At 41.3% G+C, this 17857-nt stretch overlaps 1 protein-coding gene and 1 long non-coding RNA gene across 3 annotated transcripts in view; one reads left to right on the top strand and one right to left on the bottom strand.

The window, feature by feature from the left end:
• Positions 1-17857, top strand: part of DNAH6 (dynein axonemal heavy chain 6) — a 248852-nt gene that overhangs the window by 169189 nt on the left and 61806 nt on the right. For both annotated transcript variants that reach the window (XM_019756389.2, XM_074332256.1), the window contains 4 exons: positions 1404-1471; positions 3558-3738; positions 13279-13458; positions 17292-17525. In XM_019756389.2, the coding sequence (XP_019611948.2) occupies positions 1404-1471; positions 3558-3738; positions 13279-13458; positions 17292-17525 (663 nt within the window). The remainder of the gene's footprint in view (positions 1-1403; positions 1472-3557; positions 3739-13278; positions 13459-17291; positions 17526-17857) is intronic.
• LOC141571571 (uncharacterized) lies at positions 9002-15967 on the bottom strand. The gene is made up of 2 exons (XR_012496409.1): positions 14769-15967; positions 9002-14160 (listed from the first exon to the last, which is right to left on the bottom strand). It is a non-coding gene; the product is annotated as an uncharacterized LOC141571571 (long non-coding RNA).

Consider the following 17857-nt stretch of genomic DNA (forward strand, 5'->3'; position numbering starts at 1 on the left):
CTATTCTTGTGCTGCAGAGCCCAAGGCAGTCGCAACAGAAATGAAGACAGCTAGGACCCCTTTCTCCCTTCCCGGAAGGGGCTCCGAGGGGCTGCTCCACCCCTGCAACCCTCAGTGCTGCCGCAGCTCCAAGCACTGAGGCACCCTCTGCAGGATCTTCCCAGCCCTGCAGGTCTCCCCTTCACTAATAAGGCCTGCGCAATAGGGCAGGGACTTCACAAATCAGAACACACACACACACACACACACACACACTTTTTTTTAATCCTTGAGTATACGCTTTCAATTATGTCATTTTCACTTTAGTTACTGAATTTCTCATAGCCACCTGTCTTCATAGATGTGTTCCGGTTGAATGAAATTGACGCATTTCTTGAATAAGATGAGCGAAACACCATCAAAAGCCTAAGTCACGATTTTCTGTCAGCCTTAAGGGGCGACTTACATAGCCAATGCCAGAGCACATGTCCCAAGTCCAATTTTAGAGTTTAGAAAAGTGACCAATGTGCCAACTTACAGCTTTTGATTTTTCACTTATTTAACTCTTGAGAGGAAGCATCGCACACCTTACCCAACTCTAGCTCTGTGACTGTGGGCGAATTATTCCATTTCCTGGCTCCTCAAGTCATTTACACATGAGGTCGGGATCGGCTGTGACAAACCCAAAGCCACAGCTAGTTAATAGTATAGTGCTAGGGGGTCTGGATCCTAAAGTTGAGAGAAAGCCTACTTCAAGGATTTATTGTGAAGGTTAAATAAGAATAACATGTGTAAAATATGACATTCAAACACCTACTCTTATTATTACTTATTCTTTCTGCTGTTGACTTATTCAGGTAATGTCAGAATATTGTATTATAGCCAATAATTTTTCATAACAATGTTATGGTGAGACAAAATATGTAAAGCTCTATTATTATCAACAATATCTTCTTTTTAATTAGGACAAACTGTAAGTGACTATAAGTGATTTTATTACCTCATTTCGTCCTCACAAATACCCTGTGAGCTGTCACCTTCATTATCCCAGTTTTTAAATATCAGGGACTAAAGCTCAGCTTGAATGAATGGCTTGTCCAGCATCATACATGTACTAACGGGTGCACCTGGAATTTGAACCCAAGCAATTGATTCTATAACCCTGCTACTTCCTAATCCTTCTCTGGCTCACCTATAACCGTGGCATTTGAGGAACAAGACTGTCACTCATACTGGCAGGGAAAATCATACTGGGATTTCATAAGACATAATATGCTTGATGTGTATGGGGGTGGGTATGTTCACAATTAGACCTGAGATACATCCAGCTGGGTACTAATGAGCCATGTTCTAATAAAGAACGCAGTTCTTATTTTATTAGTCTGAACTTAAGCATTTTTATAAACTCTATGCTTATTTTCTAGGTGTGCATTAAAGTTACCATTATCAATTTCACTGTAACCAAATCAGGTCTGGAGGATCAGTTATTAAGGTAAAAAAAAGGGGGGGGGGACAAAGTTTCCTAATATTTTGTTTAGAAATTTTGACAAAGAAAAATTTTAATATATGAAAAGAAAGCAGCACTCATAAACCCACAATCATAAAGATGACAGTAAGTGGCCAAGTTCTTTACCTCTTTCATCACTTTTCACAGCTGCTGGTCATGCCCACATTCTTCTCATGGGGATCAGGGCTAGACCTGGTTAATTCTCACCCCGGGTTTGGGCCAGGCCTGCAGCCCAGCCTCTTCCCCTACACTAAGGTTTCCAGTCTTGGGCAAATGAGTGAAATCAGTCCTTCTACGGTTCCTAGACTCATAGCACCATACTGTGGAAAAAACTGATACTCCTAAATATATTTTTCCTGTTCCACTTGTATCTAAGAATTTTCTTAATGTATTTAATTTTACCGACATTTGTCCACCTCAAAAAATAAATAAATAAATACCCTTTCTCAATATACTCTGTATGTGATTAAATCTCCATTTCCCAAAAATGAGATTGTGGATTATTCATATTAATCATCAGAATTAGCCAAGAGGTTTTGGAGGTAAAAAATTATTAATATTTGTTAAAATAGCAACTTTGATACTGGTTAAAAACTAATTATGGGTGTGTGTGTTCATTAACTCTAAAGGAAAAAATAATTTAGTTCCATGTTCAAAATAAATATAATCCTTTATGTTCAAGTCAAGATTATCCCGATTTACTCATTATCTCTAATGAGTTTGTTTCTTTTTCCTTGTTTATTTTAGGAACCTATTCTGACAACTGCTAACTTGCTTAACTTCTGCTAGGCTAACTTCTTTCTAGACAAAGGGTATTTCACCACCTTTTATAGACACATTCTAAGAACACTTTGCAGACCAGTTTATTCCCATGAAGAGTTAAACTTAGCTGTGTCACTACACTGTCAGCATGTTAGACTGCCTGGGATGAGGAGTACCCTGACCCGAAATGGGGAGTTGGTGATGGGGTGTGGAATCCCTGTGCTGTATTTTGTACTCCTCTCTTCTGAAAAAATTCTTTAAACAAATGAATTTGAGGTGATGATTTTTTTATGGTCTTCATACAGTAATTTTTAAAGTTTCTGAATTCAGCATGTACATACTAAATAAACAACAGGATATTATATGAGGCAGTTCATTATAGTGAGTGATAGCATGTGCCCTGGAGCCAACCAACCCAGGTACAACCCAGCTCTGCCTCTTGAAGCCATGTGGCCTCAGGAAGTGACCCTCTAGGATCTGTTCTCTCATCTGCAAGCTGGAGTGGCAACTACCGTGCCCACCTCTCAGGAGCATTCAAGGATTGAAAGAGAAAATCCATATGAAACTCCCAGCAGGGTGCCTCCCACAGAGTGATGCTTAATAAAGATTAGCTCCTATGAAGGGCTGGGAGCAAATTATGAGAGAACAAGTAAAGGGAGACAAAAGTTCACGTTTAGATAGGAGCTGGCAGTAAGGCCCCTTTATTAGATGCAATGAAGAATCATTTCAGGGAAGTGATGGGTTTTCAGAATCTCCCATGTTGGTGTGAAAAGAATGTTCCAGGTACCATTTCTAGCCTGGCACAAGCAAGCATTAGAGACAGGAACTAAATGATTAGAGAGATCAAGCATTGGGCAGGTTTTCCTAAGAGAAGATGGGCAAAAGCTATGGGAACTGTGGTAGAGTGTAGGTTTTGAAATACAAGATAAAGAATCAGAACTAATATGTAGTTCAGTGAATAGCCACTATGTAAACCCAGCAAAAGAGGAGACCTATGCATTAGGACTTAACTACTAGCATTAGTACTCAGCTAGGTAGTTTTATTTATTTATTTATTTATTTATTTATTTATTTATTTATTTATATTTTATATATATAACTTATATGTATATTTTATATAGATATATACACAACTATATAAACTATATATATACACAACTATATATACACGACTATATATATACACATATATGTATATATATATATACAACTTTAGGGTGCTGACAAAGCCATAATATATTCAAAATGGTGAATTTGATTTGCATATATAGGTATTCGCATAATATAGGTATTCAAACTTTGGTTCTAGTGATGTGGTGCGACTTGAGAAACCTGAGCTGGAAGAACAAAGAATCAAGCTCATTGTGAGGATCAACACTGATAAAAACCAGCTGAAAGCTATTGAAGATAAAATCCTGAGAATGCTCTTTACGTCTGAAGGAAATATTCTGGACAATGAAGAACTTATTGATACACTCCAGGAGTCAAAGGCAAGTGAAGTATTTTTAGTATTTATAAAAAGTATGTTGCTTCAAAAGCTACAACTGTACCCTTTGATGGTTCCTGCAAAGTCTTTTAAAGCGAGAATGGTAGTTACACCTCGGCTGCCAGGGGCATGCATTCCTGGCTGGCACCAACCAAAGGAACAGTACATAAACTGTAGAATATGGCTCCTCTTATTTGCCTTTTTTAATAAAATGTGTAATATAAAGAAAGGGTACAAGATGTAACTTGAAAGGAATAACACAATTATATATTTATATTAATGTCACCCCCACCCAGGAAGACTCCTTGCTATTCCCAGCTGGAATTAATCTCTTCCTCGGAACACCTGTAGCACCTTATCTGAAACTCTACTACAGCATTTGTAACTGTTTACCTTATGTTATCATTATCTAATTACATGTCCTAACTCTTCTGTTAGGTTGTTAAATTCTATGTAGTGGGAATCTATGAATAGTTCATCTTGATACTCCTTTTCCAAGAGCTAAGCACGGTGCCTTGCACATAAATGGTGCTCAATATAGCTGTGTTGATAGTAAGATGAAGTTTTACACTAAACATATTATTTCTCAGATTCAAATCATAATTTTATAAGTGTATTGGAAACACAACCTATAAAATGATTTTTGTCCATTCATGACAAACATAAAATAGGAAAGCAACAGAAGATGGCAGACTAAACACTATGCCTGCATCCTTCTATGAACACATTAAAAGTAAAACTAAATTATAGCACAGTCAACCTGGAGAACCATCTGAAGTCTAGCTGAACAGAGGTCCTATAACTAGAAATATAAAGAAGAAACAACAATGAGACTGGTAGGAGGGGCAGACACGCAAAACGGGCCCCAAATCTCCCTGTAGCAGTTGACAATCAGGAAAGATACCTTGGCCATGGAGGTTCCCCCCAGAGGAGTTAGGGACCACAGTCCCCCACACCAGACTCCCCAGCCCGGAGTACTGGTGCCAGGAAGGGGAACCCCACAGCATCTAGCTATGAAAAACAGTGGGGCAACCATTTGGGTAGGTGGGACAGAAAGCTGCATGAAACCCAGACGTCCTCTTAAACAGCCCGCACAAAAACTCACTAGCTTGCAGGCACTCACCTTGGGCTCCAGCGAAGGGACAGTGACTCGGGGGGCCTCAGGGACATGCGGGAGGCAGACTGAAGGGTGTGGCTTTGGGGGGGCCTGGAAGACAGTATTTTCCCAATGAGGAGTCCTAGCCTGGTGTAGCCAGCAGGCAGGCGCCATCTTTACTATGTTGAGCCTGCCCCCACAGGCCAAATCTGAATCTGATTGGTCTGGTGAACTCCACTGCTCTGCCCTGCTGACTCACTGGGACCCTGTCCCACCCAATTCTCACACCAGAAGGCACTTTCTCTGAGAGCAGCCAGACCCTCCCCACATTGCACTCTTTCTGGGAAAACTGTCAGAGTCTACGGGCCCCAGCCAGGCGGCGACGGGCCTTGGTGGTACTCTGAGACTTTTGCTGAGTCTCTCCAGGCTCAGCACAGGCAACAAACCAGAGTCTACATTAACTTGGTGACCACAACTCTTCCCACTCTAGTGACTCCCTGAAATGCTGCTTCACTTAACTTGCATACCACAGGAGGCTTGATCAGTGGCTGAACCTTAAGGGAGCCAGCAGGTGGCAGCAGGCCTCCAAGTGTCCTGGCTTTTTACAGAGTTACCCCAGGCCTGGTACTGGTGGCAGCTGTCCACAGTGAACTATGGATCACTTTGTAGCTCCTACCAGGTAGCCACCCAGCCAGTCACAGGCAGTGACTGACCTGGGTCTGCACAGAGCCCCTCCCAAGAGGCCCCAGAACCAACATACTTGGAGGTTGGCTTCAGACCACAGCAGAGCACCACCCAATTAGCACACACAAAGGGTGGTCTCAGTAGCCTGCTGGGGCAAATCCCACTCAGTGGGGTAAGCCTCCTTCACAGCAGCCTATGAGCTATGGATGTGGCCAAACTCCACAGCCAGTCAGTCTGAGGGTCAATCCCAGCAATCAAGGCTCAACTATAATAGGAGGGGACACACAACCCACACAAGGGATACTCCTGGAGCACCCAGATCAAGTGACCAGGGAGACTCTGCCACTGGGCCCCACAGGACACCTACAACATAAGGCTACCCAGCCAAGACTGGGAGACATAGCAGATCTACCTAATACATAGAAACAAACACAGAGAAGCAGCCAAAATAAGGAAGCAAAGAAATGCATCCCAAATGAAAGAACAGGAGCAAACTCCAGAAAAAGAACAAAATGAAATGGAGGGAAGCAACCTACCAAACACAGAGTTCAAACAATGGTTATAAGGATGCTTAAGAAACTTAGTGAGGGGTGGCGGATGGCTCAGTTGGTTAGAGCGTGAGCTCTGAACAACAGGGTTGCCAGTTCAATTCCCACATAGGCCAGTGAGCTGCTACCTCCACAACTAGATTGTAGACAACCAGCTGCTGCTGAGCTTCCGGAGGGGTGCCCAGATGGCTCAGTTGGATAGATTGCAAGCTCTCAATAACAAGGTTGCTGGTTCAATTCCCACATGGGATGGTGGGTTGTGTCCCCTGCAACTAAAGATTGAAAACAGCAACTGGACTTGGAACTGAGCTGTGTCCCCCACAACTGGATTGAAAGACAATGACTTGGAGCTGTTGGGCCCTGGAGAAACACACTGTTCCCCAATATTCCCTAATAAAAACTAAAAAGAAAAAGAAAAAGAAACTTAGTGAGAACTTCAACAAAGAGATTGCAAGCATAAAAAAGGACATAGAAAACATAAAAAAGAACCAGTCAGAAGTGAAGAATATAATAACTAAAATGAAGAATGCAGTGAAAAGAATCACCAGCAGACTAAATGAAACAGCGATTTGGAAGACAAGGTATCAGAAAACACCCAATTGGAACACCAAAAGAAAAGAGAATTTTTTTAAAAATGAGGATAGTTTAAGAGACCTCTGGGACAACAATAAGCATAACAACATTCGCATCATAGGGGTACCAGAAGAAGAGAGAAAACAAGAGATTGAGAACTTACTTGAAGAAATAATGAATGAAAACTTTCCTAATCAAGTAAAAGAAATAAAGATGTAAGTCCGGGAGTGCAGAGAGTCCCAAACGAGATGAACCCAAACAGGCCCACACCAAGACACATTATAATTAGAATGGCAAAGGTTAAAGACAAAGAGAGAACCTTAAAAGCAGCAAGAGAAAGGCAACTAGTAACTTATAAGGGAGCTCCCATAAGTTTGTCAGCTGATTTCTCAACAGAAACTTTGAAGGCCAGAAGGGATTGGCACAAAGTACTCAATGTGATGAAAAGCAAGGCCCTACAACCCAGATTACTCTACCCAGCAGAGCTATCATTTAGAACCGAAGGACAGATAAAGAGCTTCCCAGACAAGAAAAAGCCAAAGGAGTTCATCACCACCAAACCAGTATTACAAGGAATGTTACAGGGACTTACAGAAAAAAAAAAAAAAAAAGTTAAAATTATGAATAATAAAATGGCAATAGCTACATATCTCTCAACAATTACTTTCAATGTAAATGGATTAAATGCTCCAACCAAGACATGGGAAGGCTGAATGAATAAGAAACCAAAACCCTTATATACGCTGCCTACAAGAGACTCACTTCAGATTGAAAGACACACACAGAGAGATGGAAAGTAAAGAGGTGGAAAAAGATATTTTGTGAAAATGGAAATAAAAGGGAAAAGATAGCTGGGGTAGCACTACTTACACAGGACAAAATGGACTTTAAAACAAAGGCTATAAGAAGAGACAATGAAGGACCCAGTAATCTCACTTCTGGGCATTTATCAGAAGAAACCCAAGCTACTTCAAGGGGATGTGTGCATCCATATAATTCATTGCAGCATTATTTACAATGGCCAAGATGTGGAGGTACCCTGGCTGTCCATCAATGGATGAATGGATAAAGAGGAGGTGGGACATATATACAATGGAATATTCCTTGGGTATGGAAGGGATTGGGTTCTTGCCATCTGTGGCAGCATGGATGGACCTGGAGGGTGTTGTGCTGAGTGGAGTGTCAGGCAGAGAAAGACATACAATGTGATTTTGCTTATACCATGTTTCCCCGAAAATAAGACCCAACCGGACCATCAGCTCTAATGCGTCTTTTGGAGCAAAAATTAATATAAGACCTGGTATATTGTATTATATTATATTATATTATGTTATGTTATGTTATGTTATGTTATGTTATGTTATGTTATGTTATGTTATATTGTATTACATTGTATTACATTACATTACATTACATTACATTACATTACATTACATTACATTACATTATATTATATAGACCCGGTCTTATACTAAATTAAAATAAAACCTATTCTTATATTAATTTTTGCTCCAAAAGATGCATTAAAGCTGATGGTCTGGCTAGGTCTTATTTTCAGGGAAACACAGTATGTGGAATCAAAGAAGAAAATTAAGAAACAAAACAGAAACAAACTCATAGATACAGAGAACATTTTGATGGTTGCCAGATGGGAGGGGGCTTAGGGGTATGTGTAAAAAAAGGGAAAGGTTTAAAAAGTACAAATTGGTTGTTACAAAGTAATTATGGGGATGCAGGGTACAGCATAAGGGATATAGTCAATAGTATTGTAATAACTATGTACGGTGTCAGATGGGTACTAGATTTGTTGGGGTGATAGATGACAGAGTGAAAAAGGTGAAGGGATGAAAAAGTACACATTGGTAATTACAAAACAGTCATGGGAATGTAAATTAAACCACAGAGAATATAGTCAATAATATGATAATAACTATGTATAGTGCCAGGTGAATACTAGACTAGTCAGGAAGATCACTTAAATTATATACGTCTAACCACTATGCTGTACACCAGAAATTAATATAAAATAATAATGAATGTCAACTGTAATTGATAAATTTAAAAAGGGGGGGAGGGACAGGGGAATAAGAGGTCCAAATTTCCAGGTATAAAACAAATAAGTCACGGGGATGTAATGTACAGCATGGGGAATATTGCCAATAATATTGTGATAACATGGTACGGTGGTGTCAGATGGGTGCTGGACTTACCATGGTGATCACTTCTTTAGGTATATAAATGTTGAATAACTATGGTGTACTGAAACTAATATAATATTGTATGTTAGCTATATTTTAATGAAAATTTTAAAAAGAAAATAAACATAAAATAACTTACGGAAAAAAAATCCCTGGACAGGGACTACGTAAGTTCATGGTCTTCGCCTTTTATTGATGTCAGAAATGGTTTATGCTTTATATCCTACAGTCTCATGGGATCTCAGTATTGAAACAATAATAAACAAGTAATTCTGGGTCTACCATTTCTTCCATCTTCTTTGCTTATTTGTTCATCAGTCTCTTTATCTTCTTTTCATTCTTTCTTCTTTGGATTTTTAATTTCTGGAAGTTAGTTATTAACCCATTTATGCTTTTATCAAAGGTTTACATACAAATTGTTTAAAGAATGAAATATTTCTGCAAGGTTTGTTATAAAAAACAGCATTTCCTGCCTTCTCTGTGCCCACCACCACCCATCCAAGACTCCTTTCATAGAGAAACTATTTTCATTTCATTTTTGTTTTGGTTATTTAGGTTTTTACATCTTTTCTCTAAATAATAGACTCATATTGCTACTTCTTGAGGTTTTTTATACATTAATTGTTGTCTAGATCCCCAACACACACCCTTTCCATCCCTCAGCCTCTGACAATAGTTATATCCTGATTGTAGTTAATCGCTCAATGTTTACATTGCCTGGAAATGTGAAGTACTGGCTGCAGGTATTTTAGGCTGAGAAGAGGAGACGGGCTAGGGTCTTAGCATCCAGCACGTATATATTTACCTAATCTCCCTGCTCTCAGTATGGCCCTCAACCTGGCCCACAACTGTGCTCGCTTCCTTCCATCAAACGAATCATCATCATCATCATCATCATCATCATCATCATCATCCTCACTTTCCATTTCCTTGGGGTGAAACCTCTATTTTTCAGCCAGAGTGAGACGGAACAATGCCCTGGCTGGGTGGTGTGGAGGAGATGACCTGGGAAGTCTATCACCAAATTCTCATCCTAGGCACTTCCCACTTCCAGTGGTGCTGGGTGCTCCTAATTCAAGCCTTTGATGGGGGATTATTCTATTTCATAAATTGGGGGAGTTCTTGGCTTTCCCTGTTGCCAAGTTTAGGAATCTATTTTCCTGGGTCTGCTAACTCATTACCTCCCTCCTGTCTGTTTTCCAGTTCTCAAATTCTATCAGTATTTCCTCTCTTCCATTTCTACCATCTTTGTGGGTTTGCAGTTTTGTAAAATCTACTGTAATTTTATCGTGATTTCAGTAGGGAGTAAAGGTAGATGCATGTGATCTGACTGCCGTCTTTATCTGTATGCTGGTTTCTTTATCTGTTTGCCATGATTTGCCATGGAGATATACTTTCTAAAGGGTAGAGATAGGACTGATTGCTCCTGGTCTGCATTTCCTGCCACATCCTGCCCATAGTTTATACTCCCTAAACTCCCAGAGTCCTCACTTAAAAATACGAGATCTGACAATTATGTTTACGAACTTGCTACCGTGTGCTTATATTGGCAGCACTGTACAAACAGCTCGGTAAGGCTTCATAACCTTGGTATATCAGTGTCTCACAGCTGTGTTCATGTCAACGTGTGGCATTCATTATTGTTGCTGAGTGTTTTGTGTGCCATCACAAGTATGTCTGAGCTTCAATTAGAGGAACAAACAAACATTCAATTTCCTGTTAAACTTGGCAAGAGTGGAAGTGAAATCAGGGACATGTTAGCCCAAGTTTATGGGAATACTGCCATGAAGAAAATGGCAGTGTACAAATGGACTAAATGTTTTTCTGAGGGGAGAGAATGTGTCACTGATGAAGAGAGGTCAGGGTGGCCAGTAACGAGCAGAACTGACAAAAACATTGCAAAAATTTGTCAAATTGTGCATCAAAATTGTCGGCTGACTGTGAGAAGCACAGCAGACCAAGTAAACATCGACAGAGCAACAGAGGAAAATCTTAACTGAAAATCTTGGCATGAGAAAGGTGTGTGCAAACATGGTCCCGAAGGAGCTCACCAATGAACAAAAGCAAAGGAGAGTTAAAGTTTGCCAAGAGGCAAGACGATGTTTTGGGCCGTATTATCACTGGTGATGAAACATGGGTGTACCAATATGCCCCCGAAACAAAGTGTCAAAGTACACAATGGAAGTCAGCTAATTCTCCATGACCAAAAAAAGTTCCATTAGTCCAAATCAAGAGTCAAAATGATGTTGCTAACCTTTTTTGATTTCAGAGGGATTATTCATTATGAATTTGTACCAACTGGGCAAACAGTTAACCAAGTTTACTATTTGGAAGTGCTGAAAAGGCTATGTGAAAAAGTTAGGTAAAAACGACCTGAATTTTTCACCAACAATTCATGGCTTTTGCATCACGACAATGCACCAGCTCACACAGCAATGTCTGTGAGGGAGTTTTTAGCCAGTAAACAAATAACTATATTGAAACACTCTCCCTACTCACGTTATCTGGCCCCCAATGACTTCTTTCTTTACCTGAAGATAAAAGAAATATTGGAAGAAAAACATTTTGATGACATTCAGGACATCAAAGGTAATATGACGACAGCTCTGATGGCCATTCCAGAAAAAGAGTTCCAAAATTGCTTTGAAGGGTGGACTAGGCACTGGTGTCGGTGCATAGCTTCCCAAGGGGAGTACTTCGAAGGTGACTGTAGTGATATTCAGCAATGAGGTACGTAGCACATTTTCCAGGATGAGTTTGCGAACTTAACTGGCAGACCTTGTATGTATCATATTTCCTAACCATTGCTGAAGCCTGAAGTCTCTAGGGCATAATATCTATAAGTAGTTACTAAAGTCATTTGAGGTGTATAGTCTTCTAATATTCTCTGGCAAAAAGAAGAAAATGATCCACTTTTCTTTCTTTTTATCCCGAGGTTCTGCATTATCAGGGCCTTGAGCTCCCCAAGAAATAAAGAATTGTTTGCAAGTGGGTCTCCATGATCCAACTGCTCCTATATCAACTTCCTTTTTTCTACTCATCTATAAAAGCTTTAATTGAGTCCAGTATTAAGATTGAAGTCTCCCACTCAACTCTTCCCTTTCTTGTCGCCTCAGGTTCCTAACGGGTCAGTACAGGGAGAGTTCGAGCCTTTGATTCCTGGACACAGCTCTGTACTGAGTCCTTCCCTTCCCTTTCCTGGTAGACTGGGGTGGACAGTTTAGACTTAGCCACTTGCCAAATGTGGCTACTGAGCACTTGAAATATAGTCTGGATTCAGGTGTATTGTTATGTAAAATACATACCAGATTTCAAAGACTTAATCAAAAACATGTAAAAATATGTCAATAATGTTTATATGGATTGTATGTTGATATAGCCAACATATGTTGGGTTATATTGGGTTAAATAAAGTATATTGTTAAAGTTAATTTCACTTGTTCTTTTTGTTGTTTTTGTTTTTTTACTTTTAATAAACTTAAAAAAGTTAGAATTATATATGTGGCTCACATCATATTCCTGCCGGGCAGTGAGGGTCTAGACAGAAACCTGATGGCCTCTTTCACTCTCCTTTTACTATAGCAAATACTGAGCAGCAGTGCCCATAGTGATTTTTCATGCCCTGCCCTAGAAACTTTGACTTTCTACAGACACAGGATCTCCCAATTCACAGATATCCACAGCTGAAAACAAAGTGGGGGATAAAGGAGGAGGACAGGGACAGCCAGCAACATAGAGAGATGGAGGGAGACAGAAAAGGGAATCTTGGAAGGCCCATTGGACGAAAGGTTCCCACAGGCCCAAAATACAGAAACCAAAATAGCAAGGACATTGAAAACCTCCCCAACTTATTTAGGTTTATAACCCTTGGCAAACACCAGCTTCCTTATGATTTCCTTGTCTATACATAGGAATGCTAGGAAAAGAAAGAGGAGAATATTAGTCTTCCTTGTTATTCCAGAGTGGGATGTGGTACCACTTCCTTCCAGCCTCTCTCTACCCCAGCCCCAGCCCTCTTTTGGGCAGAGTGTCCCAGAAGATACGGGTGTGCCTTCTTCCCTCGTGTTCTTTCATATGTGAATCCTGGATCATTTTAGGACTGCTCATGAGGAAATCGGGCATCAACTGGAAGTTCTGTGTTAGTGTTTCTATTTCAAATTAACTCAGATTTGATCTCAAAGAAGTCCTGCTCCAGTTTTTTCAGGGTCATTTGTATTGCCTGTTTCCATTTGCCCACCCCAACTCTGGAAGGAGAGGAGGTCAGCTCAGTCAGTAGCTGGCCACTGAGTCCTGAGACTCGGTCATTCTACCTGGCAAGCCCCTTATTATAATCACTAATTCATCGTATCCTTATTTCTTTCCTAGATGCGACTGGATCTGTTCCAAACATCCCACCACTATTTTGAAACACATCCTTAAGAACTTGTTTTCATATGTTTATGCAGATCACTTCTGGTGCCATTAAAATCAGGCTGAAGGAAGCAGAGTCCACTGAGGTGATGATAAACATTGCTCGTGAGAAGTATCGTCCAATAGCCACGCAAGGCTCCGTGATGTACTTCGTTATTGCAAGCCTCTCCGAAATAGATCCTATGTATCAGTATTCATTAAAATATTTTAAACAGGTAAGTGTTGAGGTTGTTGTTAGTGAAATTTATCTCTTTGGTTTTCCTTTAAACCCTGTTGAGTTTCTTCTTGCCTCAGACAAGTCATGAGTCTAGTTATTGGGTAAAATCCTCCAGGAGTTTTGGTTCAGACGTCCAGTTCAAGAGCAGCTCCACCTGCCATGTCTGCTAAAGACATGAGGTGCCCAGTACATACTGTTCAGAACACTCTGTAGAGAAAGAAAAGAAAGATTTTCTCTTGGCTTCCTCACCTAACTTGCTTGTTTTCCTTCAGGCCTGCCTTTCTTTTTCTCTTTTAAGAGTCACAGCTCCAAACTCTTTCTTTACATTTTCTCTACAGTAATCCAGCTTCCTTTCCACCATTGAAGAGTTTTCTGTGTTGTAGCTCAAGTCTCTGACAGCACTGATGCTTAAGTGAATTGGCCTGTAGCTTTTCTAATTCCAGAACTTTTTATACAATTTGCTGCCCCCCACGCCTGGCCTTTATTTAGAGGAACTGTACATGCCCTAGTCTCCTTTCCTCTGTCCCTTTCCCACTTTAACCACATTACTGTGAGACTTTCGTGTTTTATTTATGGTCTTTCTACTTCGTCTCATTCATATTCGTAATTAAATTTCATCTGATTTCTTGTGATTAGGATATTTTCACTCCTCGTCCTCTTTGGGGCAGCATTCCATATCTCCCAAGTGATGCCAATTTACCTGAAAATTTCCAGAGGAGAAAGGAAGTTTGCATTACTCATTACACAGCAAAACGTACTCAAGGGTCCCCATCCCCAGGGGGCCTCCCTGTTCATCTTCAGACTTTCTCTCAGCGACCAGTGACCTCTTCCTCTGCCCACCCACACACAGCTTCAGTGGCTCAGTTTTCCCATCTACCAGCTCCTACTCCCTTCTTGTCTATATTGCTCCCTTTTCAGTTTAGCTTACATTCGCTTCTTTAATCAACTGTGCTCATGCCCATAACACAGCTCCACAAAAGCCTCTCCATATGTGCCACTCACAGTAGAGAACAATGGAGAATTATAGATACATCACGTTTCCCTGCAACACATCTTTGCTCCTGGTTACATGCTGACACCTTTAGTCCATGCCGGCTCTCACACTGGAAGCCAGGTCAGCCTGGGCCTAGTGTTATCAAAACACTGTTCCACACACCTGGGTCCTAAATGGATTTTCACACATATTGCCCATCAAACACAGTTCACACTCCCAAGCTATCCAACCTGTCCCTGTCCTATCTCTCGAGCCACACTTCTCACTACTCCTCTGCAGCAGCCAAATGAATCGTTCACATTCCCTAGACTCACCAGGTGCCATGAGGCACTCCTTCTGTTTAGAATGCTCTCCCTCCCAGCTTAAGGACCCCTTCTCCAGTGAAGCCTTTAGCTGGGGCTGCAGTCATTTGGAGGCTGGAATGGATTGGACATCCCAATTGGCTCTCACGTGACTGGGCTGTCGACAGTGGCTTCTCCATGTGGCCTGGGCTTCTCACAACATGGCAACATGGGTTTTAAGAGGGCACCTCCCCAAAGTAAATGTTCTAGAAACCAAGGTGAGAGCTGTAAGGCTTCTTCTGACCTAGTCTTGGATGTTATGCGTCATCACTTCTGCTGCAGTCTCTTGCCCACATTGAGGGGGAGGGGATTTAGGCTCCACTCCTCAATGGGAGGAGTAGCAAGCACTTTGCATCAGTCTTGTAGCCAACATATTTGTGATGCTCCATGTGGCACTTACGCCACATTGCCTTGGGTGGTGGCTTCTCTCTCCTGCTAGTCAGACCTCCCAGAAGGCGGAACGAAGCCTCACCCATCCCTGTGTCCCCCCTCCCCACCGTGGTGCTTAGGATCATATGACACTTCATTAGTGTTTCACAAGTGAAGAGTCTATTTACATCCCTCCATTAAAAAACTGTTGAAATACTCAAACAATTTTTATGACCCTAGAACAAGCTTGGCATTTCCTCTAGACGTCTTGTTTAGCACCCTTGGTATTGGTAGGGGTCCAGGATCCATGGAAGCTGCAGGAGAGAATGGAAATGAAGAATTGTGAGAAATGAGTTATGATGTGGAGATGTGCCTGGGCTCTCTTCCCACAAGACACGTGTTTGCTTTAGGAGCCTTTAGAAGCCATTTGTTCTGCGGTCAAATCTCAGTTTCTAAAGGCAGTGGGTTGCCCTTCTCACATCTCTGCTCCCTTCCTTTAGTTGGTGTGTATCAAACCAAGCAAGGTAAGGATTAGCAAATCCTTTCATTCCACCTAAGTGACTTTGATAGTACTTTTCTCATCCTGAGTGCTTTGCAACTTATGCTTTTCAAGGTTTTAAAATCTCCTTGAAGAAATAAAAATTAAGATGCTCTGAAAATATCCTAGGCTAACAGAAAAAGGGATACAGAGGACAAATCATCAAAGCACTGGAGTTTTGCTATTTGGAAGGGACACTAGAAACACAAAACATATTTGTAGGTGACAGCCCTGGCCAGCCTCTACCACACCTATCCAAATTCCATTTCACACTGAAATTACTTAGGGTGTGTCGAGATTTGCCATGTTTTACTTCAGCACCAAACACATCACATCTTCCTTCGCTGGACCTTAACCTCTCTCTTCTTGTCAGGTCGTTAAAGAAAGCTCAATCCTCTTTCTTCTGAGTGTATTAAAGAAACAACTCTGTTACAGTTTGTCAACCAAACTTTGGGGAGAATTACCAAGGGCTTTCCCAATTCTCTGAAATAAGTATATGCTTCTTCCAAACCCTGTCTTTGAATGTTGGAGAATGAAGACCTATCTTTCAGTGAGGAAACTGACAGGCTCATTTCCCTTTGTGCTCCATCCTGTTAGCAGGAGGGGTGGGTACATGGGAGGCCTGCAAACAGCAGTGCAGTGTTTTTAGGGAGGAGTGGAGTACGCTTCTTGGCCCTGATCTGCCTTGATCCTCTTCTGGCTTCCAGCTTCCAGTCTGTTTTGATGAGTCTGGTCTCCCCCTGAGCAGTGTATCTTGAGTCCTCTCAAGGTGCCCAGGGATTGGGCAGGCCCTGCCTCACCTCATGCCTTTATACTGCGAAACTAAAGCCACATGCCCCTCTAGTCCCTTCGGAGACTCTCCCTGTCTCTGCTGCAAATGCCCTTGCCCCACAACTTCCAGGTAGGCCCATGAGTGAAGGCTCTGCTCAGCTTCCTCATACAGCTTGGGGCCCCTGGGAATTTTTAGATCTTACCCCATGCTACTTGTAGGTTGCAGGAAATGGGTAGGGCTGCCTCTGGCCCTCTCATGCCTAGGCCTTTGATGCCACCATCTCTGCTGCCTACCCAGTGTCCTTGTAATGTGGGGCACCCCCAGGGCAGGGGGCGTGCTCTCAAAATTTCCAGGTAGGAAGCAGGATAGAAGTCTCCTTTAAAACTAGTTCCTCTGAAATCAAAGAAAATTCTTGCACATTCTCCCCACACCCTAAGAATTATCTTGGGAAAGTGCCAAAAAAGAATGCATGACCTTATCTTGCCCTTATTTCTATCACCCCAAAGTGATTATCAAATCTGAGTTGAGGATATGAAAACACTGGTTTCTGCCCACATCAAGATAATGCCTTTTGAATTATGTTGTCAAGAGTTTGGCATTGCTCCATTTCTGAAAAATGGGGAAAGAAAAGGGAGTGCAGAAAATAAATATCACATATCAATTTGGAATGAATTCTGGACTTTTTCATAGTATGGTAATCATTTCCTGTGTTGCTCTTTGCTCACTGAATATGAGGGGAAGGGTGAGGAGTGGGGATTTTTTTCTCCACAGAAATTGAATTAAATCAGAGACATTGATAAAGTTCTCTTTCCCACAGCTGTTCAATACAACAATTGAAACTTCTGTGACAACAGATGATCTACAGCAGCGTATGGAAATACTACTGGAACAAACCCTCCTAACTGCTTATGTCAATGTTTCAAGAGGACTTTTTGAACAACATAAACTCATCTACAGCTTTATGCTCTGTGTTGAGATCATGCGTCAGCAAGGAAATTTAACTGATGCTGAATGGAATTTCTTTCTCCGAGGTTCTGCGGGATTAGAAAAGGTACCTGTTTCAAGTTTAGATTGTAAATGTTATTCTACATGGAGCCCACAAGCACCTACCAATACTCCATGGTGGCTGAAGGTTATACATTTGGTGGTGTGGCCCAGTGTGGGGGTTGCTGGGGGTCAGGAAGACCAGGCTATAGTTTAGCTCTGTCTCCAGACGCTGTGTAATTGTGGTGACACTTAACCTCTTTCTGCAGCAATGGCCCCACCTATACAAAAGTGTTGTTGGGTGCAACCAGTGAGCTAGATGTGAACGTGTTTTGAAAAGTTGACCATCTTACAAATATGAAGAGTTAAAATCGAATAAAAGTTATAATTCACAGATTT

This window comes from Rhinolophus sinicus, linkage group LG05 (genome assembly GCF_036562045.2).
Source record: "Rhinolophus sinicus isolate RSC01 linkage group LG05, ASM3656204v1, whole genome shotgun sequence".
Taxonomy (NCBI): Eukaryota; Metazoa; Chordata; class Mammalia; order Chiroptera; family Rhinolophidae; genus Rhinolophus; species Rhinolophus sinicus.